Here is a 27,135-nt window from a genome sequence, read left to right as displayed (position 1 = left end):
CAGGCCATATTTTCAAGTACAAATACTTCATGATGGATCACTCATCCAAATGCATAAGGAAAGGATGAGTTTATTGCACTGACCGAAATCCCAAGACACAGTTCCTTGACCATTTAAGATCTTTGCCAAAGATTGCACGGTCTAAAGAGACTAGTTTCTTAAGTATCAGAAATATTAAATAACTTCGACATTTTACAGCAGGGGTTTTTATTTGCAGGAAGATAATATGTGATTCAACTACTTTGAAGAGAAGAAAATCTTTTGAGGGGGAGAAAAGCAATAAACAGGGATCATTGTCTGTTTGGTTCATCAGTTTGTGTTTTGCTGGCTCACAGCTTTCACGATGATGCACTGAAGATACGGGTGGGGCTGAGGAAGGATGCAGTGGGGGACATTTTCCAAATTATATTTAAATCTGTCACACTCAGTTTATATATTTACCTGCAAATGGTGTTCTTTTCAGCATCATATTAACAATAAAAACCTAGAGGAAAGATTCTGTTCTATGAAGTGAAGTCAGTGATAATATTCCTTTCCACACATGAAAAAATACTAACTTTTCATTGAAGGAAATGACGTTTCAAAGTTGAATAATCATTGATTTTGCAAAGACAGAAAGCAATTTTAATATAGGCAGTTACTGACTATCTGCTGTTCCTCTTGACTAAAATTATATGTTCCTCTCTCTCTTCTGAATATTTGTTCTGTTACAATAATGTGGAGATTCCGGGTACCCAGATAAAACAAACTATACTGGGGATTACAACCATGATTAGACCCGAAAAGAACTATCTGCTGACGTCTCTTCAAAGGACCTCAGTTCTAAAATGCTTAAGCAAAGCTCTTAAAGTTTAAACATATAAACTATTGAGTGAACACCCCTTGTAATTTACTAGTAAATTCTGGAACTTCGCATGTTTTGAAGGGTGTTTCCAGAAATGAGAAAAAAGAAACTGGGATTGGAAATATTTGTGATATTATCAACCATTGAAGAACATTCACTTCTCTCCATTAGTGTATGTCAAGTAGTGAATATCATAAAGTTGTTTCAAAATAAGGACGTTATAATTGAAAGTGCTTTATATTCCTCTTTTCAAGCTGCCACATGTGGAAGGGAATGCACAGTGAAGTGGATCATATTATAGACTAATAAAAATAAACATTTCTATAAGTAAGTATAACAAGCATTTTATATATATATACATGTATATATATATACCATTGAAATATGGAGACATATTTAAGGGATGGGACTGGGCTGTAATTTTTACATTTATATTATGAACTTCCATAAGCAGTAAAATATATCCAAATTTCCAACTGATACACTCTCCAAACATGCTTCCTCCCCCCACCCCGATTAAATCAACATGGAAAGTAATTAAGTTAATAAAATGGAGCTGTACTTCTTAACTTAATATTCATTGAGCAAAACTAATGAGAATCATGTAAAATTAACAAACAGTTGCATTTGAAGAGTGCTACAGAAAAGTCTACTTTTCACAATCTTATGTGGGACTCATAATGACCCCATGAATTTGTCATTACAAATCAAGTGTTGAGGTGACTTGTTAAGAAACCACAACTAAACTGTCCATGATGAAGAATATTTATCTCACTTAAAATATTCCTAAAAATCACACATCACATCACAAATTATTTCTTTTCTATTTTTTGCAGATTAAGCATTTAACACTCACACCTTCCCCTCACTGATGAAATCATGCAACTGAATAATAATGTGACTGAGTTTATTCTGCTTGGGTTGACACAAGATCCTGTTAGGAAGAAAATAGTGTTTGCCACTTTCTTGATGTTCTATTTGGGGACCTTGTTGGGGAACTTTCTGATTATTGTTACCGTCAAGACCAGCAGGGCACTTGGGAGTCCAATGTATTTCTTCCTTTTCCATTTATCCTTATCTGATGCCTGCTTCTCTACATGCATAACCCCTAGGATGATTGCTGATGCCCTTCTGAAGAATGCCACTATCTCTTTCAGTGAGTGCATGATCCAATTCTTTACATCCCATTTCTTTGTCTGCCTGGAGATCTTCATCCTCGTCCTCATGGCTGTTGACCATTATGTGGCCATCTGTAAGCCTCTACACTACACGACCATCATGAGTCATCGAGTCTGTGGTGTGCTAATGTCCCTGGCCTGGTTGGGGTCCTGCGTGCATTCATCAGCTCAGATTTTTCTAGTCTTGGGTCTGCCTTTCTGTGGTCCCAATGTAATTGATCACTACTTCTGTGACTTGCAGCCTTTGTTGAAACTTGCCTGTGCAGACACCTATGTGACCAACTTCCTCTTGGTGTCCAACAGCGGGGCCATCTGCACAGTGAGTTTTGTCATGCTGGTGTTATCCTATGCCGTCATCTTGCAGTCTCTGAGAAAACACAGCGCTGAAGGGAGGAAAAAAGCCCTCTCCACCTGCATCTCCCACATCATCGTGGTCATCTTGTTCTTTGGTCCTTGCATATTTATATGCACTCGCCCTGCAACCACCTTCTCCATGGATAAGATGATAGCTGTGTTTTATACACTTGCAACACCTTTGATCAACCCTCTGATTTATACCCTGAGGAATGCAGAAGTGAAAAATCCCATGTGAAAATTATGGAGCAAGAAGGTGGTCTCAGATGACAAAAGATGAATGGAAGTTTCAAAGTTTTCTTCAGAGTTTGGATTGATCTTAAAGAAGCCCATAGACAATAATATCCTCTTATTGTGGAGTTAATATAACTCTAACTCAGAGCGTGAAGATTACTTCCTTTAATAAAGTAGGCATTGTGCCCACACATGCTAGTTAGCATTGAGTCAAATATTTGTAAAAGCGACAGCATCAGGTACACACAGTCATGTAAGATCATGGTCTTAGCTATTCACTGCTGTCTCTGCCTCTCTTGTCTGTCTAATATCACTGTGGTTTTGATCTACTGTTTTCCTCCCTTGTGTTGACTTCCAGATTCCTCTGTTTAACATTACACTCTATGCTTTTATCTACAGCCTGACATATTTTTTTTCACAAAGAGTTTATTTCTTAGATACTGTGATCAAATGTCTGATCATGGACTTTCAAGCTTGGTTGTTCTTACTAACTCAGCAAAAATCACCAGGTTCAAATAATAATAGTACATACATATTATAAAGAGAAATATTTTTTTTAAAGACAAAATATTTAAGCTAGGAAACCTCTCTTCTTTTTCTTGGGTTACAGTTAAAAATTTTTTTTTTGTATATTTGCCTAATTGTTCTAGAAAAGTGACAGAACATTATGAGAAAATTCACCCTTTTGTAGTATTTTTTACTAAGGGAGGTTCTGACTGTTGGGGTTCCTCATATTAACATTCTTTCTGTAAAAACAACAACAACAATAAAACCTTTTTGCTATTAAAATGATTCCTTCTATTTTGAGGGATCTATTAAGTTTTCCCTTGAATCATACCAATTATAATAGTATGTTTAAAATATTAGTTTATTATGATTATAGCATAGAAGCTGCAAATTAAGGAAGATGTATATGTGAAATCTGGTGCACTGGGAAGACCCAGAGGGATGGGATGGGGAGGGAGGTGGGAGGGGGTTCAGGATGGGGAACACATGTGAATCCATGACTGATTCATGTCAATGTATGGCAAAAACCACTACAATATTGTAAAGTAATTAGCCCCCAACTAATAAAAATAAATGGAAAAAAAGAGAAATGTGTACATGTAGTCAATGGTAGGGAATTTATAAATAAGAGTTAATTGAATAAAGAGCATTCTTACCCAGGGGTGGGTATTTAGGCTTTGAAACATAGTTATACCACATATATGAATTGTTTAAGTGAGTTTTTAACAATATAGGAAGTAGAGTGATTTAAGAAAGCCTAAGCTATTTGGATGAAAATTAAATGTATCCAGTGGAGATGGATATCATCTTTCACCATTCATTATCACTGAAGTCTCTAATTACATGGTCATTAAGAAATTTTATAATTTGTCTGATTTCTTATTTGCATTTTCATCCATACAGAAAATTCAATGCGAGTATTTTTGTTTATTTGGAGCTTCTATTTCTATTTACAAGTTAATAATTTTATTATGAGCACAAAATTTGTTTTACTTTCATCGTACCCAGAAGTTTATATTCTCTATCTTGAGAAAAATATCAGTTTGGAAATGGAAACTTGTGAATTCTGCAATGAACTCTAGGCCCTTTCTATACATATCTTTTTTTTTTTTTTTTAGATTCTGAGAATTTCAAGGCTAATCCTTCAGTTTTTATTAATCACATCTGCTACAGTAAATAAGTCATCTGTGCTATGATACAGATGCTAGCTAGTTTGGTGTTGCAGAATTCTCTTAGCTTTTGCTTGTCAGTAAAGCTTTTAATTTCTCTGTCAAATCTAAGATCCTTGCTGGGCAAAGTAATGTTGTTTGTAGAATTTTCTCTTTCATCACTTTAAATAGATCCTATCACTCCCTTCTGGCCTGCAGAGTTTCTGCTGGAAAATCAGCTGATAGCCTTATGGGGGGTTTCTTGTACACTGGTTTTTTTTGCTTTTCCCTTTCAGTTTTAATATTTTTGCTTTGCATTTGCTTTTTATTACTTTGACTAGTATTGTTTTGGTGTGTTTCTCCTATAGTCTATCCTGTCTGGGAGGAACTATCAGAGCTTCCTAGACTTGAGTGGCCATTTCCTTTCCCACATTAAAGAAGTTTTCAAGTATCATCTTTTCAAATATCTTCCAGGCTCTTTCTTTTTTCCTTCTTCTTCCTGGGACCCCTAAAATTTGAATGTTAGTGTGTTTACTGTTTTCTCAGAGTTCTCTGAGATTGACTTCAATTTTTTTTTTTCATTTTGTGTTTATTCTGCTCCTCAGTAGTCATTTCCACCATTCTATCTTCCAGCTCAATTATTCCTTTTTTAAGCCTCAGTTACTCTGCTATTGTACTTTTCATCTCAGTTATTGTGCCATTCATCTCCACATGTTTTCCTTAGTCCTTCTATGTTTTTTTTGAACATTTCTTGTATTTTCTCAATCTTTGTTTGCACTCTGTTTTGTTTTTCTTTATAATATTGGACCATCTTTACTGTCATTACTCTAATTTTTTTTCTCATGTAGTTTAAAAAATATAAGAATATATTTTCTCTTCATATATTTGGTTTTCTAGGTTTTTACCTTGCTTCTTTGTCTGTAATATATTTTTTTCTTGCCTCTTTTTTTCTTTCCTTTTTTTGAATGGGACTGTGTTCCTGTCTTACTGATTATTTGGCCCAAGGTTTCCAGCACTGGGGTTTGCCGAGAGTTGAGTAGAGCCAGGTCTTGGTGTTGAAATGTGGACCTCCAGGAGACCTCACTCGAGTTAATATTCTCCAGTCACTCAGAGGTTCCGCCCATCTGCTTGGATGTCAACATCCCCACCACTGTTATCTAGGTTCCCTATGGTGGGGAGATGCAGACTCTGCATTCTCCTTGGCTCCACCTCAATAAGTCGATTACCTTTTGCTATTGTTATCACTGTATGTCTTCTCTAATAAACTTTATGTGCGGGTGAGATGTGTGTATTCTGTATACTGCGGTACCCTTAGCAGCAGGTATAATGTTTGTTTGATTTGGAAACATCAATATATATTTATTGACTAGATGAATGACTCTAGAAATACATAAATAACTTGGAAAAGTTGCATGTTTCAGGTATACTAACTTGCCCCTCTAAACGATCGAACCTACAGAAGCAACGGGACGTGAAGATGTCACAGAATTTATCCTCCTGTGACTTTTTACTGATGAGAATGCCGAAGTTGCCGGCTTCGTGCTGTTTTTACTTTGCTGTATTGCGATCCTCGCAGGGAATCTGCTCCTTTTTCTCACCATCAGGGGCAGGCGCCTCAGTGAACAGCCCATATACTTTTTCTCATCTATTTGTCCACGGTGGCACCCAAATTGATCATGACTTGCTGGCCCAGCAGAAGGCCATCCCCTACACCAGCTGCATGGCCCAGATGTTCTGTGCCCACTTCTTTGGAGCCGCTGAGCTCTTCATCTTGGTGGCCATGGCCTATGACCGCTATGCTTCCATCTGCAGACCTCTTCACTGCATGGTCATCATGAACCGACAGGTGTGCTCTGTTCTTGTGATGGCTTCTGCTGTGGGAGCCTTTAGCCATTCTCATGCAAGTATTATCATTGGACTTCCTTCCTGTGGCCCCAATCAAATAGACCACTATTTCTGAGATGCATCCCTTTGCTGAAGTTGGCCTGCACGGACACTAGACTGCGGGTGCCTCCAATCATTACCATCACAGGGGGTTGTCCGTTTTGACCTTTGTTGCCTTGGTGATTTCTTACATCATCATCCTGGCCACCCTGAGGACTGGCTCATCCGAGGCCCCACAAAGCCCTCCCCACCTGTGGTTCACACATCACTGTGGTCTAACCCTCATCTTCACCTATGTCCCCACGGCTGATTCTGTCAGGAACGACAAGGCCTTTGCCCTGTTTTACACCATGATTGCCCCCATGTTCAACCCTCTCATCTCCACCCTGAGAAACGCAGACACGAAGAATGCCATGAGGAAAGTGTGGGGCCGAGATAATCTCTCTGCAGGAGAATGAGCATCTGGGTGTCCTGCCCTTTGCCGGATCTATTTTATCCACACAATGGTTGATGTTGACAAGTGCAACAGATACGGAAGGAGCGTGTGCTGTCATTCAAATCTGCAACCCTGAAGAGTGAAGCCCCCTCAGCCACCCTCCCTCTGTCACTTGACTGAGACTGCCCACAAGGGGAGTGGATCAGATGCCCTTCGGGTCCCTTCCAGCTCTGACATTCGGGAGCATTCTGTCCTTTGTATTCCCTGACATGACGAGTGCATTTCAGCACTTTTTCTTCAGGGAAAGTTGTGAAGACTGCATGATTGGCTCTGACCTCTTTCAGGAAACAGATAATCTTGAGTGAGACATCTCTCATAGAGCTTTCTTAAAACACTTTCTTTTTTTTTTTTTTTTTTTTTTTTTTAGGTTTCCACTGCATTTATTTCCATAAAGCAATGCCAAAGGTTTTACAAGTGTTCTATAATTTTTTTTACATTAACAAAACCTACATCTGAAACAATGTATTGGATATAATTATCCTACTTATACTACAGTTACAGAAATTGTAAGCAATACTTAGTACCTTATTGCAGGTAATTAAATGTCTTGAAAAATGAGCAATTATTTTCATTCTTATAAATGCATTTCTATGACCATATTTATCACTGTATTTAAACAACCTTCATGAGTATATAAAACTGATGTTTTTTGTAAATGTGCAACATGGAATATCTCCCATTCTGTGAAATGTCATGAGCTTAAGAAGGCATAGAGCTGAAGAAATGGATGCTCCTGGGATGCATTTTGTTAGTCCTCACTCTCATCATGCTAATAATGTATTTTGATGGTATCTTCCATTAGTCAAACTAGGTAAATCTGTCTCATTTTCCCTCCGTCAGGTTTTCATTCTCCGGAGAAAAAAGGTGATTAGACTAAGAAACTGGTATAGCCAGCTGCCAACTAGGGCTTAAACTAAAATCGTTTTTGGCACATTCAGGTGTTTCCTTAATTTAGACAAGAATTTTCAATCTTCATGAAGTTTGAAGAGAATTCTGAGGTCAGGATTCTGATCTCAGACATCTCTTAAATGTCTAAGTGACTTAGTGAAGTCGCTTGGTCGTGTCTGACTCTTTGTGACCCGGGTTGCATGCCCTCCTCCAGAGGATCTTCCCAACTCAGGGACTGAACTCAGATCTCCCGCATTGCAGGTGGATCCTTAACCGTTTGAGCCACCAGCTACACAGTAGGACCTTGATTGTCCATGGGTTTGATTCTTGGAATGCACAGGACTGGTTCTCTTTGTCCTATGTCATCTCAGGTTTTCCTGAAAGCTACTTTAGTTTCCCTCCCAGCCTTCAGAAAACTGGATGAAGACAGAGCAGAGTTTTCTGAAATTCCTTGTCTACAGCATGTGAGCCCCCAAGTGAATACTATCTGAGGCAAGATAAGGTAAATTTGGAAAGTAAACAACCAGAGGAACAGGGACATTACCCTGGACAGTGGCTTGACAATCTTTGCTTTGTGTATGTTTACAAATACCTTTGGGAATATAACTACTTAGAGCTTTCAAAGACATTCATTTTTGCTTAGTTGCTTAGTTTATATTCTGTCCTTCCCAACCAAATTTTCTTCAGGCATAGGTATAAAAGAGATGATACCCAGGACCTAAATGTGATTTCCTGAGGGATAAAGGCACACTTCTTTCATTAATGATAATTTTAGTGAATATTTTAATCCTGCTTCCCTTGTAAACCTGTGGAAAATTTAAGATGTATTGATTTTCCAAAATATTTTACAGATATGTTTGAATTACTGGTTTTGTTCTCTGTATTAACGTCAGATTTTTTATACAAGGAACAAATTGACAGAGTAAGTATCTGGGGGAGGAATTTTCTAGTTGCATCCTAGAACTCACCTGACAGCCACTCATGTCTGATGTCTGTGGCACTGGTTTGGGTACTGTCCCACAGCCATGTGCTAGCTTGATTCAATGCTGTATGTTTGTTTGATATAGTTTCTTTCTAAAAGCTATTACTTCTCTTGTAATGTGATAATTTAATTACTATACTAGCGTCACAGCATGTTTAATTTTAATCATGTGTCATGTAAAAGGAGAGTTCTCTTTAATAACGGAATTAACGCATTCTCGAGTTGGCAATGCATTTCATTGCTCCTCATCACCTACTTGTGTGCGTTTTCCTATATTACTTTTAAGACAAGACCAAATTTCAGCTTGAATATCCATAAATATGAGTAATTCTCCATTTAAATCATCTGCCATTTTAACATAGACTAGTTTCATCTAGATCAATAAAAAGTTTGTAACATGCAATGTTTTAATAAAACAAGAGAAAATTTAAGTATATTCTGGGGAATGTAAGTTAAATATGAGAGGGCCTGTTCTTATGCTGACAGCATAATGAATAGCAAAGATATTTTCAAAATGAAGAAATAAGGTAATTTTGGAGAAATTTTTTCATGATACAAGGAAAATCAGACTATTGATAGGTGTTAAAAACTGCCTTAAAGTAACTAACCAAAATTTCAAAAATCATTGCAAGTTTTTCATCACCATATTGTTGAAATTGATGCTTATGTGATTGTACTTGTTAAAATTATGTGGGATTTTTTTCTTTTTGTTAAACTTTTATGTAGGCATGACAGTTTCTTTGACAGCTAAACAACTTACTCAAACAAAAATGAGTGTTAAAAAGAAGTGTGTTATGAACCATATATATCACTGGGTATTTTATATTCTTCATCAAATTTCTGAATTAGGTAATAATTTCTTAATTCTAAGATAAATGCGACGAGACTTTCAAACATGTTAAACCATTAGCCTGAGAATCACACTGGTTAGTTAGTTTAGCACTCCTCAACTTTCCCAGAACTTTGCTGTCCTTACTTGAACCATCTGTTTAGCGATTGCCTGGTATTCTTTATTTCATCCATTGTGTCTTCAGATTTTGTATAGATTTCCTTACTATCTCATGTTCAAAATGTTGTTTTATGACAATATTTTCTCCTCACCTGACTTTTCACATTTCCTTTTACCTCTGTTAACACCATTCATTACATTATAACAGCTCAGAATGTAGGATGTTGTTTTAATCTATTATCGATTAAATGTGTTTCTTTTAAATACATAATATTTTTTACAAGCTCAAATACTCAGAAAGACACACTGGACGTTCATTAACCCGATATTTGCATTTTGCTTTCTGCTCAGATGAGGATTCCTAATTGAGATTTCATTATTTTCATTGCTGCTCTTTGTGATATCTTCTTCCCCATTTATCTCAACTCTCCTGTTTAACCTCAGATTAAAAAAGAATCAGTGCCTTTGTCTGTTCTCATTTTAGTGAATTACTTTCCAATTCTGAGGAATTATTTTAACTCTCTATCTAGGTCTCTTCTAAAGTCAGAGATTCAGGTTAATGAAGCTATTTCTCTCTAATTTATTTATTTATTTTTGTCTACTTCTATAACACATTTATTTAAATCAATTTTCTATAAATGCTTTTCTTTGACATATCAATATTATTCCACCTCACAAACAAAAAAATCTACGTATCAATTGCAATTATGTAGAAGACATTATTCTACAATATCTGAAATCCCCCACCCAAAAGCCTTTTAAATGTACTGCAACCCCTCCAAAAAATCCTTTTAAATTCTTTTGAGTTAATGCTAATTGATGAGCAATGTGTGACTGATACTTTGTTCTGGTAAAACAGGTTGGAAGCTTTACAGTGAGAGTGAAAACAAAGTAGGATAATGAGAAAATTTAACCTCTGTGATATTGCAGTTTTGAATAATAGTTTCAAACAGAAATGGTGTCATACAGGCCATTTAAAATGCTATCTGTTAACTATTTGCCATCTAAAATCATCATCGAGACTATAAATAACATTAATAATAATTTTGTGAAGACCTAGACTCGACAGTTGTTAAATATGAAAATCATGCACTTGCTATAAAAGCGTTCATTCTCTGTTTGCTTTATTTTTTCTTTTAAATAGACATTTGGGGGCCTGGATATGACTGTCAAGCACTAAAAGTGTGCTAGCTTTTGCAAACCCACTGTGGACAAATAATTCCTCATCAGTGGTTAAAATAGCATCTAGAAGTGAACTTGTTCTATCTTGCACTTATTTTACACTGATTAAATAGTGTCTAAAGATTATCCCTCAGTTACAAAAGATGAAAATCTATAAACATTTCATTAATTCTTTACTGCAACACATGCCACTGAGGGATAACTAGACCACAAGTTGTTATATCATCTTTATTTAACAGTAGCTTTTTTTTTGCATGAAGTTTCCAGCAAGAAACTCTTGAGCAACTTTACAACATTTATTGTTCTTTACCAATATCCAAAACAAACTTCAATATCAATATATATTTTTTAATTGTCTTAACACATGAAATATAAATATGAGAAATAAATTAATTTGTAGATTTTTGCAATTTAAATCATAGTGTATAAATAAAATTTAAATTATAATGTAAATCTTATTGTATCTTTCTCAAAAGTTCTTTGCCTTTTTTTGTAACAACAATCACATTGATTTACTATGACCCATTAACTATGTTTGATCACAGAGTATGTGTACACGCTGACTTGTGTCCAACTCTTCAAGACGCTATGGGCTGTTGCCTTCCAGGCTCCTCTGTCCATGGGATTTTCCAGGCAAGAATACTGGAGTGGCTGCCATTCCCTCTTCCAGGGGATCTTCCGGAACCAGTGGTCAAACCAGTGTCTCCTGCTTTGAGGCAGATTCTTTACCACTTGAGCCATCACAGAAACCTTAGGATGCTCTATTTAAGTTAATGATCAGCAGTTCAAGTTGGGATTTTAAATAAATTTGTGTTTCTTTTGGATTCATCCCATATAATTCAGGGAATTTAGCTAGATAATTTTAAAAGAAGGAAAGTTGCCTTCATGTATATGGCCACAAGAATTGAAAAATATACAAAAGAATATTTTCTTGCCTTGGGACAATTAGCCTTCCTTGTTTTGTAAAATATTTTATTAGCAACAATTAACTTTATTATTTTCAAAATAATGTTTAAATATTTAAAATCTTTACAAGTAATTGGGTAAATCATATAATAATTTTCATTATAAATTGTTTTGCAATAGATGTATAAAGTAAGTTAGATTAAAAACATTTACTAAATCAACAATTAATATTAAGGTTTTATTCATGTAAATGTATTATTGGTAAAGTTTATATTTTGTGCTCATATTCACCCAAGCATATGTTTTCTTTTTCTCAGAAACATAAGTCATTTGTGTATAACCTACACTAAACTCAAATGGAAAACCAGAGAAACATATCAGAATTCATTCTTCTAGGACTTTCATATGACCAGAACATACAAATATTTTGCTTTGTGTTTTTCTTATTCTGTTATCTTGTCTTGTTGGTAGGAAACCTTCTGATCCTCTTCTCCATTCAATGCAGTCCTCTTTTGAACCAACCAATGTACTATTTCCTCAGCCACTTATCCCTCATAGACATCTGCTATACCTCCAGCGTGACACCCAAATTAATTGGAGATCTGCTAGTAGAGAGAAAGACTATTTCCTATGGTGATTGCATGCTACAGGTTCTTATCATGCACTTCTTTGGAGGTACTGAGATCTTTATTCTTACTGCCATGGCTTTTGACCGCTATGTTGCCATCTGCAAGCCTCTCCACTATGTGATTATCATGAACAGAACAAGATGCAATCTTCTCCTCTTAGCTGCCTGGGCTGGTGGAGCCGTCCATTCCTTTCCTCAATTTTTGATGGCAACCGGCTTGCCTTTCTGTGGTCCTAATGAAATTGATCACTATTTCTGTGATATTTTTCCATTGCTAAAAATTGCATGTACTGACACCTACATCACTGGTGTGCTTGTGATTGCCTTTTCAGGAATGGTTGCCTTAGTTACATTTGCTGTCTTGTTTGTTTCTTATGGCGTTATATTATTCACTTTAAAAAATCGTTCAGCTGAAGGAAGGCACAAAGCCCTCTCTACCTGTGGGTCTCATATCACTGTGGTCATCTTATTTTTTGTACCTATTATCTTTATCTATCTTAGACCTCCCACTACTTTCCCTGAGGATAAGGTATTTGCACTGTTTTACACCATCATTGCCCCCATGTTCAATCCCTTAATCTATACTCTAAGAAATGCAGAGATGAAAAATACTTTGAAAAAACTTAGTATCAAGCTTTGTTTTCAAAGGAAGCACACCTTTAAGGAACAATTTGTGCAGCAAAGAGATATTTAGAGTAGCAACTATTTTAATGTGGTTCCTGTGAGTCAACTCTCTTGGTGCCCTACAGAAAGTAATAATAACAATACAAAGATAGAATCAATAATTCAGATCACTGTAAACAAAGTTCCTTGCTTTTCATCTAATAACACACTTTTAATACCATTTCCAATATTAATTAAGGAGTCGTATAATAAAATTATTTACCTAAATTGATAAGTAAGTGGCTAGTCATTGTATCCAGAATCAAAGCTCACTCCTGTTAAAATGAAAAGTGCAAGTCACTCAGTTGTGTCTCACTCTTTGCGACCCCATGGAGTATACAGTCCATAGAATTCTCCAGGCCAGAATACTGGAGTGGGTAACCTTTCCCTTACCCAGGGGATCTTTCCAACCCATGAATCAAACCGGGGTCTCCTGCATTACAGGCAGATCTTTACCAACTGAGCTGTTAAAATGAAGGGGGAAAAAATACCAAGACAAAACAAAATGAAAAGTAGTAAAAAGACAAAATGTGACCTATGAACAGATTAACACACACACACACACACACACACACACACACACACACACACACACACACACGAAGAAAGCAGTTTTGCTGCACATGGATTTTTTTAGCAGCTTTACTCATGATTACCAAATCTTGGAAGCAACCAAGATGTCCCTCAATAGGACATAAATAGATAAATAAGTTGTAGTGCATCCAAACAATGGAATACTATTCAGAGTTTAAAATAAATGAGCTATTAAACTGTGAAAACTCATTCAGGAAACTTGAATGCATATTACCAAATGAAAGAAACCAGGCTGAAAGGACTACCTGCTATATAATTTCACCTATGTGACATTCTGAAAAAGGCAAAACTATGGAGACAGAAAAAGTATAAATGAATGTAAACGATTAGGGAAGGGAGAAGGATGAATAGGTGGAGCACCAAGGATATTTAAGGCAGTGAAATTCTTCTGCTTGTTTCTATAATTTTGAATCTTATCAATGTATGTCAAAACCCTCAAAATATGCAGTACTTAGAGTGAACCCTAATGTAAACTATAAATTTGGAGTGATAATGATGCTTTTGAACTGTGATGTTAGAGAAGACTCTTGAGAGTCCCTTGGACTGCAAGGAGATCCAACCAGTCCATCCTGAAGGAGGTCCGTCCTGGGTGTTCATTGGAAGGACTGATGCTGAAGCTGAAACTCCAGTACTTTGGCCACGTCATATGAAGAGTTGACTCATTGGAAAAGACCCTGATGCTGGGAGAGATTGGCGGCAGGAGGAGAAGGGGGCGACAGAGGATGAGATGACTGGATGGCATCATCGACTCGATGGGCACGAGTTTGAGTAAACTCTGGGAGTTGGTGATGAACAGGGAGGCCTGGCATGCTGCGATTCATGGGGTCGCAAAGAGTCGGACACGACTGAGTGACTGAACTGAACTGAACAATGCATCATTGTAGGTTCCTTTGATTTTAACAAGTGTATCCCTCTGAGGGGAGAGTGTCCCGTTGTGGGGACAGGGGGTATATGGGATCTTTGTACTTTAATCTCCGTTTAGTCATGAACCTAAAACCTCTCTAAAAATAAACTTTACTGATTAGCAAATACATTGTGGTACAATATTAAAGGAAATCTTATAACTAAGTGAAGAAGAGACTCTCAGAAAGATTTTCTTAAATTAAGGGGAAAAAACCCCACACTTTTCCCTTTTTATGAAAAGATCTTTTGTGTAAGTTTAATAGTTTTTAAAACTAAGATCATTTAAGATGATCTGAAATATCTATCATAATAGAGAAGGAATTGGATAATGGGATTTTGTGAAAAGAAATACAGTTAAAATAATGAAAGAGTTTTAGAATATATAAATGCAAGAGTTATTATCATTAGGAGGCACTGTACAAAGAAGATTAAAGAGCAGAAAACAGTAAAAAGGGAGATAAAATTAAGTGGAGCTGTTTTAGCAAAGAGGAATGATTGTGCCTTCAATAATCACCTAATTGTTCATTATCTTTGCCTGGTGGGATGGCATGGATCTTCATTGCTGAAAACTCTTGGTCATTAGTAATCGTAAATGGATTGGGTAGTTGCAGTTTTTTATTGATCTTAATCATCAGATATGGTAACTCAGGAGGGGCCCTTTGGGAGCTACTCTATACCAGACATACTTTTCTTCTCTTCTTTAAGGAGAAGGAGTCCAATTCTCCTTAGCAGTCAGAATCACACTACCTTACATTTCTGCTTGTTGATTCAGTAGCATGAGGAACCCAAAGTGATCAGGCAGGAGTCTTAACTCTCAGATCAATATAGCATTGCTGTGTCTCCTGGGGAATCATTTCTGCCTTTGGCAATAAGACCTTTAAGCAGACGAAACCTAAGTTAATGACAATAGAAAGCACAGATTTTGCTAATAGATTTCTAAAGGCAGTAGCGAGTGGTGTCACTCCAATTTTTACATTGTGGCATGTGGCACACATATATATTTTTTTAAATATATCTAAAAAAAGTACGTAAAGATACCTATGCCTTTCATTTTCTTGTTGCTTATCTTCCAACCAAGTTCCTTCAAGTCTCTTGACCATCTGGCCAAACCATTGATCAAAATCATGAATCAGTGTACAGTACACATGTGGGTATTTTTCCTTCCAAGTAAAGTAAAAAACCATGTACACTGCTTGAAGTTTTATCCATTGAGAGGAGTTAACTTCCTTCTGACATTTAGGGATTTCCCAGAATGGGGCTGTAGCACTGCAACTTTCCACTTTTGAGTTTATGGTGCCATGGTAAAGAATTGGAATTTGCTATGACTCATGGAACTCAAGCAGGGGCTCTGTGACCATCTAGAAGGGTGGGATGGGGAGGGAGATGGGAGGGAGGTTCTGGAAGTGGGGGGACATGGGTCCGCCTATGACTGATTCTTGTTGATGTTTGACAGAAAACAACAAAATTCTGTAAAGCAATTTTCCTTCAGCTAAAAAATAAATCAATTAAAATATGATTAACCAAAAAAAGAAAGAATCTACCTGCCAATGCAGGAGATGCAAAAGACAATGGCTTGATCCCTGGCTTAGGAAGATCTCCTGGAGCAGGAAATGGCAACCCATTCCAGTTTTCTTGAAAATTCCATGGACAGAGGAACCTGGTGTGCTGCAGTCCTCGGGGCCAAAGTCAGACATGACTGACTGACTGAACACACACACATACCAGCTTAGCCCGATTACATATACCGTGCTTCCATTTGATGAAATTAAAGACTAATGAACTATTACTGGGTATACCCAAGCAATATGTCCTTGGTGGGTCCAGCACCAAGTTCATGATGAGCAACCCAGGTTGCCTAGTAACTTGGGGGCCCATGGTTTAGTGTTCAGTCTCTGTTAAGCAACCAAGAGCTATTTCTCAAAATAGGAGTAGTGATCTGAAAAGGATCACAAAATTTTGCTCCATGATCCTAAGTGCCTGCACGGCAGCTCACATGTGGAGGCCTGCCAAAGGCCCCCGCAGCCCTATCTCCACTGGCACATCAAGGACCGCGGATCTACTGGATCGTTTGTCCCTACTGGCTGAGAAGCTTGAATGACAGTCTAACCTGTGGAGAGCTGTTTCTTTTCTGGGCCTCACTCAGGACCAGCAGCTCTTTGAGTTCCTTTATAAATGGGTCATTGAAATGCACCTGCACAAAAAATGTGCTTTCTCCAAAGAACGTTGAGGTCCACTGAGCATGGTGCGTTTTCTTTGTTTATGGGAGAGGACAGAGGGAACAAGTTAACTTTCACATTAAAAGGAATACCTTGATATGCCCCATACCACTGTGCCTATAAATGATCGCTGAGTTTGGTACTCTGAATTTTATTTGGATTTATTCTAACATCTGACACAGAAATGTCTTACAAAAAATCTAAAGCAATTGTTGCTTCTTGATCAGAAGATGCAGTCAGCATAATACCAATGAATGTAATGGATCAACATAGTGGATTATGGTACAATGAACAACAGTAAGAATCTGTTGGTTGTTCTTTGCCTATTTCAACTATAGATCTGAGAAAATAACCACATGGGTTCAGTACCTGGGACCTGAGCTAAAATTCCATGATCAATTAGACAGTGCCATACACATGCTAAATTGCTCAGTCGTGTCTGACTCTTTGCAACCCCATGGACTGTACCCTCCCAGGCTTCCATTTCCAGGGGATTCTCCAGGCAAGAATTCTGGAGTGAGTTGCTATGCCCTTCTCCAGGGGATCTTCCCCAACCAGGGAAGACAACATTCTAGGTGTTTGTTATTCTGCTTGCTGTAAATACTTATATTTATTCATTTGATATTTATTATAAACCATACATCATGCTACTTGTAGAAACAATTTCTATCAAGTAAGTAAATGTTTGAAGGGTATGACAGTTTATTTAATAAATTGAAATTTCTGTTTGACTTCTAAATATTCTTTGATTTGAATCATTACTCTTTGTGATGGATCATAAACATAAGAAGGTCACATGGACAATGCAAAAGGATTCTGAATGCTAAAGGGAAATTTGGACACATCATGTGATATTCATTACTTGCCCTTTAGAGATTGAATGCCCTGTTGCTTTTACGAGGGCTTCCCTGGTAGCTCAGCTGGTAAAGAATTTGCCTGCAATGCAGGAGACCCCAGTTCTATTTCTGGGTTGGGAAGATCCCCTGGAGAAGGAATAGTCTATCCACTCCAGTATTCTAGGACTTTGCTGGTGGCTCATCTGATAAACAATTCGCTGCAATGTGGGAGACTTGGGTGTGATCCCTGGGTTTGGAGGATACCCTGGGGAAGGGACTAGCTACTGCAATTACATATCACAGTGATAAGTCAATGTCTAATAATCTACTATGATGTATATAAATAGGCATAATTATTAATAAAATTATTAGTATTTAGTTATATGTAATAACCTATTATATAATAGTATACATACTAGGGCTTCTCAGGTGGTGCTAGTGATGAAGAATCTGCCTGCAAATGCAGAAGACACAAAAATGCAGTTTCGGTACCTGGGTCAGGAAGATCCCTTGAGGAGGGAATGGCAACCCGCTCCAGAATTCTTGCCTGGAAACATTCCGTGGGTAGGGGAGCCTAGTGGGTTGCAGTCCGTGGGATCATGGGGTTGTACATGACTGGGAACACACACACATACATACCAACATGATAATATGTTATATAACTAATTGTATATGTAATTATATAATATTACTATACATGTAATATAACCGATCATGTAATAATAGCATATAGTATATTAATAATATGTAATATTATTATGTAATAATATATGGCATGTAATATAACACACATAGATATATGTGTGTGTGTGTGTGTATATATATATATGTATATATATATATAGTCTGAAACAGTCCCAGTCCCTTTGAATGGTAACTAGGTTACCCTTCTGTCATTGCTTTCTGACAGTTAACAGCATGATTTGAGAGATCAGCTAGATTCTGTTTATTAGTTCTTTGATATTTTCATTTCTATTTAGTCTCTCACTTGTTAAAGGGAAAAATAGCAGTGCCTATCTCTATGGATTGTTACTGAGATTATTAATAAGAAAGAATATACTTTATGGCTTTTGTTTTTACTAGAATAAACATTTTGAATCCATATAAAGTGATGAATTCAGTGATATCAAGTCCCAATTTGGTAAAATTTTCTGCATATTCAAAGAATAGTCCTAGGTTTGGCTTTTCCCATTTTCTTGCACCAATTTCTACTCCCCTCTTACAGAATCTAAGTTTGGTAATTTTGTTGTTGTTCTTTATTTCACTAGGTATTCTTTGCAGAGATTATCAGCAATGTCCTTTTGACAGTTACCTCTGTTTAATCAATTTTGAGTTCTGGCCACATTTATTTTTCACCTGAAATAGCTTTCCTACTAAACCATTTCCTAATGACAGTTTTCAACTGGGCATTCCTCAAGGTATAGATTAAAGGGTTTAACATGGGGGTTATCATCGTGTAGAATACAGCAACTGATTTATCAACAGGCAACATAACTGCAGGTCTCATGTATACAAATATGCAGGGCACAAAGAATATGGCAACGGCTGTCATGTGGGAGACACAAGTGGAGAGGGCTTTGCGTCTGGCCTCCGAGCTTTTGGTCCTCAGGGAGCGCAGAATGACCACATAGGAGCCAGCCAAGAGAAGGAAGTTCAGCAGACAGAGGACACCGCTGTTGGCAGCGACAAAGAGCCCTAGAGTGTGGGTGTCAGTGCAGGCAAGTTTGAGCAAAGGGGTCAGGTCACACATGAAGTGATCTATGACATTAGGGCCGCAGAAGGGCAACCTGAAGATGAAGAGGATCTGGATGAGTCCGTGAAGAAAGTCTCCCATCCATGCCACTCCCACTAGCAACCAGCATAACCTTCGATTCATGATGGTTGGATAGTGCAGGGGCTTGCAGATGGCCACATAGCGGTCATAGGCCATCACAGTGAGCAGGATAATATCAATACCTGCGAGGAAATGTTCCCAAAAGATTTGATTTGTGCATCCTTTGAAAGTACTGGTTTTCTTTTCATAGAGTGAATCTATGACCAGTTTAGGGGTATCAACACAGGAATAGCAGGCATCAATAAAAGAGAGATGAGCCATAAAGAAGTACATTGGGGACCCCAGTAATGAGCTGGTAGTGATGGCGACCATGGTGAATACATTTCCTGCCACAGAGATGATGTAGACAACCAAAAACACAACAAATATGATTTTCTGCATCTTTGGATTCTGTGTGAGTCCCAGTAGAAGAAACTCAGTCACATTGTTCCTATTTTCCATGTTTTTCATGTTCTTGTTGATCACAGTACCTTAAAAAGTCACATTTTTTTAAATACAGTCTTGAATTTATTGCTTTTCATCTAATAAATAGCAATTGCCTAGATTCTATGGATATCTAAATTCTAATAAGATTTTTAAGATGGAAGATATTCTGATATCTTAAAGATTTTTCAACTATGAGTGCATGAGGATTTGAGTGTAAATGTTAGAATTTAAGTGTAAGAATATGAGCACATGAGTGTAGCCATGAAGGCGAATTTGAGAAAGAGTGAATTTTGCATATAACTCTCATAAAGATGTTTTTTTGTGACTTGGACCAAGTGGATTTGGATGAGGTTCAGTAAAGAGATGGAGATCAAAGTGTTATGCTCAACAGAGTAATTAAGCATTCACATTAAGTGTTATGGGGCATCCATAATAGGAAAGGAATGAATACAGGGGACTCTGGATACTGTGATAGAACTGAAAAGCCATGTTGCCTAAATCCAATAACTTAACCGTAGCTAAGAGTGATTGATAGCTATGTGTATCACATGGTAGTAACCTGTACATGGTATTATTTCATCCATTTTCAAAAGATAAAGGATATCAGAGACTAATGTTAATAGTAAGACTAATAATTATAACAACAACATCTAATTATAGCAAACTCTAATCACGAGCAACAATAAAACTAGTTTTAAAATCATGATGAACACTTACTGTGCTCTAAATGTTTTTTTCAGACATTTGATTATTTTATTATCACTGCAGACCTCTGAAATGATTACTACTCTCATTTGTAAACTTATTTTTCACACTAGTGAGTAGAAGCTTAGAGAAAGCAAGGATCTTGACAGAAGTCAAGCAACTAATAGAAAGCAGATCTAAGACTAGTTCAGATTTTACTTCTTTTTCTTTCCTCCAAATTCTTAAACACTGTTCTATCTTGTTAGGTTAAAATAAGCCATGTGGATCTAATAAAGACTTTTATATATTATCACAACAAGTATAATTAATGCTACTCCAGAGGCAAGTGTCTATGCGGCAATGTCATTGAAGAAATACAAATATGCATATACATACACAGACTCAGACACACACACGCAGTAAAACTTACTGAAATTCTTCATTTTGAATAACCGTGTGGTACTACTTTCACTGAAGGCCCATTTTAGTTTTGTCTCTTCCTCACCCCTATTTCCCTTCTCCATAATTTCCCTACAAAGCATTAACCCACAGACTCTTCTGCAAAATGTTGAAATGATGATTCCAGCAGTTAAACACTGATTTGAGAATGAGAAAACAAACAAATAAAGAAACAAACAGATAAGGATCTTGTGTTTCTCCACTTGCAGCTACTTGATTCTGGGGTATATTTCTTGGCAACTTACATCCTAGTTTCCTCTAGTACCAAATGAGGACGATAATGTCCACCTCACAGGCTGTTATGAGAACTGATTGAGGAAACATATATGAATATATCCACTACACAGCAGAGGGCACACAGTGGACCATCACTTATTTTTATGACTGTCTATGAACCTAGGAGACAGAAAGAATTGGTATTTTGATCAATAATACAAATAGATATTTAACCATGAAATAAGCTGAGGAATAATCATATGGAATTTTATTTTTAAAAAAACCAGAGAGACTCACATTATCCATAATGATTGATTACAGGAAGAGTTCTTCCTATTCATGTCTGGATTAAACAAATGATGATTTACATCCTTTAGTATTTACATTGTTAAATGTAAAAGTCTTGAGTGCGAAGTGTGTTTCAAATTTGTTTTCATTCTCATGATTAGTCTTAATTATTAAAAGATATGTCTCTTGGCAAAAGAAGAACATCTGGTGTTAGAGAATTGAGTCCTACAAATTTCTTAATCTCTATGAGCCTCAATTATTTCTTCATCTGCTAAATTAGGTTAATTATATTCATTAACTCTCTTTAGAGGCATGGGGTGAAGATTAAATGCTCTATTACCCTATTTGAAAAGCGATGAAACATAGTCATTACTATATATGGAAACTAACAATCTTTAATAAGAATCAGCACTATTGAAGAACTTACCTTCAGATTTTCTATGATCTTAGTGATGTTTGGGGGTATTCAGAACTAATCCCATTTGCAAACAGACCTCCTCTTGGGATAAACAGCTTTCGGTACAAAAACTATGACACACTCAGAAAGACAGTATTCATACAATTCACTACCACATCAACAGTGGATAAGTAGGTCATTTTATAAGGCTTAAATCTTCACTTTTAGCCTAAAGCATCAAAAAGCTTTCAGAGAAAACCTAGAACTTCACTTTGTAATGGATTCAGCTGGAACACTATGGAGAGATGTTCTTCCATAGATGGCTCTCATCTCACGGACAGGAGGCAAAATGTGTGGTGGAAACACACCAAAGGATTCATTTTGCCCTTGGCGAATCTTGCTCTGTAGATGTGAACAAGCTAAGGAAACATTGTTGCCTGGGATGCATGGATATTTAAAGAATTTTCCACTAAGATTCAAGTACCTTGTCTTATAGATTCCTTTTCTCTCCAAGGAATTAATTATCTTCCTTGATGGAAAGGCTGGTCTGAAGAGACATATTTGAAAAACACCCATTCTTGAGTAGGGACTTGCATCCCTGCACATGCAACCTAAGCCTGTGAATTCCCTTCCTCTATCGGAACCGAGTTTCTGTGTGAAGAGCAGCAATGGCATAATTCTAGTGTGGGATCTGCAATGAAGTTAATTTCTACACTCATGTCAGAGAGAGAACTTCTCTCTTCTTTTCAACATTAAAACTTTTCTGGAAATCTAGTATTGACTGGGCTTCCCAGGTAGAGCTAGTGTTAAAAAATCTGGCTGCCAATGAATGAGACATGAGTCACAGACTGCAGCGCAAGCATAAAATTGAAGGAAGCCACGTCAAAGTACTTGAATTCAACATCTGTTTCATACATTAGAGGGTTCCATGGGCTTCCCATGGGGGCACAGAGGTAAAGAATCCACCTGCCAGTGTAGGAGACACAGGAGACATGGGTTTGATTCTTGAGTTGGAAGATCCCATGGAAGAGGAAATGGCAACCCACTCCAGAATTCCTGAAAAATTCATGGACGGAGGAGGCTGGTGGTCTTTAGTGCATGGAGTTGCAAAGAGGCAGACAGGACTGAGCTACTGAGCACACACACAGAGGACCCTGGAAGTGACTCAGATGATAAAGAGCCTTCCTGCCATGCGGGGAACCCAGGTTCAGTTCCTGGGTTGGGAAGATCCCGGGGAGAAGGGAATGGCTTCCCACTGCAGTATTCTGTCCTGGAGAATTCCATGGACAGAGGAACCTGGGCGTCCCAGGTGAGTCGGGGCACAGAATTCACCTGCCAGTGCAGGAGATGAAGGTTCAACCCCTGGCGGGTAGGGAAGATCTCCCGGAGGAGAAAAGGGCAACTACCCAGCGTTCTTGCTTGGGAAAGCTCATGGACAGAGCAGCCTGGCGGACACAGTCCACGGCGAGCAAGAGTTCAGCCCTTAGCAACAACGGCGACAAGGGCAATAAATTGTGAAAGGACTTCTCCCGTCTGGTTCAGTAACGCATCCGTACCCTCAGCTTCCTTTTCTCTCTCTTGCTGAGAGTGTCCAAGTTCTATTCTCCTACATTCTAGTGACGCAGTACAGTCACCGTGCTTGCAACTGCAGTCATCCTCAGCTACGTTGTATCTTCAAGACTTTTCATCTTGTCCCTGAAAGTTTGTAGAGTTTCATCAACCTATTTCTATTTCCTCAAGCCCTCAGCCCCTAGCACACATTTTTCTATTTTCTGCTTGTATGCGGTGACTATTTCTATTTTTAAAATTTATTTTGAATTGAAGGATAATTGCTTTACAATATGGGTTTGATTTCCGCCATACACAGACATGAATCAGCCATAGGTGTACATGCGTTCCTCCCTCCCACGTTCACCCTTTCCCAGCCCTTTAGGTTGTCACGGAGCCCCAGTCTGAGTCCCCTGAGCCAAAGGCAAACCCCACTGACCCTGTTCTACATGCGGTGGCGTCTGTGTTTGCAGGCTGCTCTCTCCACGCCTCTCACCCTCTCCCTCCTCCCCACCCCCGCTTTCATCCATAAGTCTGTTCTCGTGTCTGTCTCCACTGTGGCTCTGCACATAGGATCATCGGTACCATCTTTCCAGATTCCATGTATATACGTGTTCATATACAATGTTTATTTTTCTCTTTTTCACTTCTATCTGCTTAGGCTCTAGTTTCATCCACCTCCTTAGAATTGACTTAGATACGTCCCTTTTCATTACTGAGTATTGTTCCACTGTGTGTATGTACCACAACTTCTTTATCCATTCATCTGTGAGTTGACTATTATTTGCTATTGTTTTGGTTTTTATTCAGATTCCACATTAACTCATATTTAAAGCTGATGACACAAAATGTAAAAAGCTTGATGCTTGTTCCCTAAAGACTTCTTTATGTCGTACTTAAGCAATAGCAAAATGTTTAACATTCTCTTAGATTTATATTTAATGCTGTTAGCAATACTGGACTGATATATTTGGTGAACATTTATAAAGTGCACTCCCTGAGTGAAATAAAACTATTATTGGTACATATATATGATGGCTATTATTAAAATTTATAAATTTTAGTAGATTTTTAAAAAGTCCACTTTATGATGAAAATAAATAGACTTACTAAATTGTCATGTTTATTCAGAGTTCTTTATGTATACTCCTTGTTTAATCCTCACAGCAAGCCTATAATATAGGAATTATTTTCATTTTCAATCTACACACAAAAATGAGGCCCAGTATTCCATCTCTTTTCCTTGAACTTAAAGGACCATATGATGGTAGAGACAGGATTTAGATTCACAGAGTCTGAGCTCAAAGCTCATGCTCTTAATCATAGCATTCTACTACTCATCTCTAAGCTAGAATAAAAGCAGTTCATGACCACGTCATCAGTTCCTGACTTGTCCTGTGTTGTAGGTCATGTTGAAGATGTGTGAATTAAGGGATTAAGTGGATTAGAGGCCTTTATTTCTTCCAGAGAATACATATGGATCTGGTTTAAAGCCTTGCTTCTGGTACTTCTTAGAACAACCTCAAGGGTATGTTCACTTCTCTGAACTTCAGATTTTCTGTTTGTATATTTTCAATAGACATATGGAACATTTTAATATTTTTTGAAACATAGCATGAAAACAAAATGGCACTGGATATGTATCAGGTATTCTACTTCTTCCTGAGAGAAGTGAAAGGATGCTTAGAGTTCATAGTTTCTCTTTTCTCTGACTCACTTTTGAGGGCAGGTGAATATTCAAAATTATGCATTGTGTGTATATTATGTTCTAAAACTTGTTTAAAAATTGCATTATTCCAAATTTTAACTACAAATACTTTTGAAACACATAAAAAATCCTAAACATTCTTTCCTTGTATAATTTCTTATTCTATTATCTTAGCTTTATTTTTCACCTGCATGTTAACTGATTTTATTTTCTTCTTTATCTCTTTAACTTCATCATTCTTTCATCTAAAATACAAATAATCATGAAAACCTGTATAGCATCTGTATGTATATATGTGTGTGCTGGTTTTATACAGGAGTAAATTAGATAATTTTATGATGGAGTCATTATTGTTTTATATATATATATTTTTTAATTTTTATATTTTAAATATATTTTTATACTATATGGCCCTCCTTATGCGTGACATGTAGTCAGGGAACTTTGCATTGACTTGGAAATTAAAAAAAAAAAAACAAATGTGGAAAAGAAAACATACTATTTTACTCAATTTATTTCAAAATAAACAGGAGAACAAGGTTAGCATTGGTAAGTTTGGTCCATGTAAGAATGAGAAGCTTTGACATTCATCTTACTTGTGAACTAGAAAAAGGAGCAGCTCATAACCCTTTATGAGAGAATATATCATTCCCACATAAACATGTACTCTCATATGTCTGTACAGACAGTCAAACCATGACTCAATAAGTAATCAAGCAAGGCCCTCCATTCATCTTTCGCTTTCTGAGGTAATTCTGACACGCCATTCCTTTCTCATGGCATGTTTCACTTCTGCATTCCTCAGTGTGGAGATGAGTGGATTGAGGAAGGGGGTTCCAATCATGTAAAATACCATCACCATCTTGTTCATGGGAAACGTGGTCGGGGGATGGGAATAGATAAATATACAAGGCCCGAAAAACAAGACAACTACAATGACGTGGGAAGGGCAAGTGGAGAGAGATTTTTTCCTCCCTTCTGCCCTGTGGTTTCGTAGTGAATGCAGGATAACAATATGTGAGATTATCAGAATTATAAAACTGCATGTGCAAATGACCCCACTATTAAATGCCACCAGTGGGTTCATCACATGAATATCCATGCAGGCAAGTTTCAACAAGGCTGCATATCACAGCAATAGTGATCAATCAAGTTGGATCCACAGAAGGGCAATCTCAAGGCCAGGATAATCTGAGCCATAGAATGTATAAAAGATACTATCCATGCAAGAACAATCAAGATGATGCAGGTTTTCCGGCTAATAATGGTTGGATAATGCAAAGGCTTGCAAATGGCTGCATAGCAATCAATGGCCGTGAGGACAGGACAAAGATCTCCATGGAGCCAAAAAAATGCAGCGCAAAGACATGAGCCAGGCACTCATTGTAGGATATGATTTTCTTTGCAGACAGAGCATCTACAATTAATCTGGGAGCCACGCAAGTTGAAAAGCAGGTATCAATCAAGGACAAATAAAATAGGAAGTACATGGGACACTCAAGTGTTCGGCTAGACTTGATGGTCACGATAATAAGTAAATTCCCCACCACGGCTCCGAAATAGAAAATGAGGAAGATTGCAAACACCATTTTCTGTCTCAGGATCCTCTGTCCATGCTAACAGTATGAACTCAGTTACACTGTTATTTTGCAGCATTGTTTCAGTTGATGAGAGGAAAACACTGGTTAGAAAAACATTCTGCAAAGCAGAACAGGAAAGGTGCTTATGAACAGAAGAGTCAGAGCCCAAATAAGTGTGGGACTGCCACTATTCAGTGGGCACTCATTTGTCTGCTATGTATTACTTTTATCTGAATGGAAAGGAATGTATAATACTTTATTTCCTTGATTGCATATGAAAATAATAATACAAGAAATAGGTAAACAATGAAAAATAAATTATTCTTCAGACATAATAAGTACACACACAGGATAGAGGGTGAGACAGAGAGAAAGAAACAATAAACATAAAATTTTAGTAATGAATACACAGTAATTTGGCCCAGGCCATCATGTCACTTATTTTAATAGGTTGCTTTTGACTAAGTTTACTTTTTATTCTACTTCTCAAACATTTCAAGTTGTTTACAGTTTTAAAGTCAGCTCCAAGCCCAAAGAACTAAACAGACATTTCTCCAAAGAAGACATACAGATGGCTAACAAACACATGAAAAGATGCTCAAC

The 27,135-nt window shown here is 37.3% G+C and overlaps 3 protein-coding genes across 3 annotated transcripts; 2 read left to right on the top strand and 1 right to left on the bottom strand.

The window, feature by feature from the left end:
• The first annotated feature begins 1,723 nt into the window (after positions 1 to 1,723).
• On the top strand, positions 1,724 to 2,614 carry LOC136174248 (olfactory receptor 4C16-like). The gene has a single exon (XM_065944262.1). The coding sequence runs from the start codon at positions 1,724 to 1,726 to the stop codon at positions 2,612 to 2,614; it is 891 nt and encodes a 296-aa protein (XP_065800334.1).
• A 9,294-nt stretch (positions 2,615 to 11,908) lies between these two features.
• Positions 11,909 to 12,874, top strand: LOC136175491 (olfactory receptor 4P4-like). The gene has a single exon (XM_065945773.1). The coding sequence runs from the start codon at positions 11,909 to 11,911 to the stop codon at positions 12,872 to 12,874; it is 966 nt and encodes a 321-aa protein (XP_065801845.1).
• Positions 12,875 to 18,737: 5,863 nt separating this feature from the next.
• On the bottom strand, positions 18,738 to 19,676 carry LOC136175490 (olfactory receptor 4C46-like). The gene has a single exon (XM_065945772.1). The coding sequence runs from the start codon at positions 19,674 to 19,676 to the stop codon at positions 18,738 to 18,740; it is 939 nt and encodes a 312-aa protein (XP_065801844.1).
• Between the last annotated feature and the right edge of the window lie 7,459 nt (positions 19,677 to 27,135).

This window comes from Muntiacus reevesi, chromosome 9, assembly GCF_963930625.1.
Source record: "Muntiacus reevesi chromosome 9, mMunRee1.1, whole genome shotgun sequence".
NCBI classification, from domain to species: domain Eukaryota; kingdom Metazoa; phylum Chordata; class Mammalia; order Artiodactyla; family Cervidae; genus Muntiacus; species Muntiacus reevesi.
Note: the sequence above shows the minus strand (reverse complement) of the source record. Positions and strands in the feature narration are given on the sequence as shown.

Coding starts and splice junctions, on each gene's coding strand:
- LOC136174248 (XM_065944262.1), top strand. CDS start 1,724: ATGCAACTGAATAATAATGTGACTGAGTTTATTCTGCTTGGGTTGACA.
- LOC136175491 (XM_065945773.1), top strand. CDS start 11,909: ATGGAAAACCAGAGAAACATATCAGAATTCATTCTTCTAGGACTTTCA.
- LOC136175490 (XM_065945772.1), bottom strand. CDS start 19,676: ATGAAAAACATGGAAAATAGGAACAATGTGACTGAGTTTCTTCTACTG.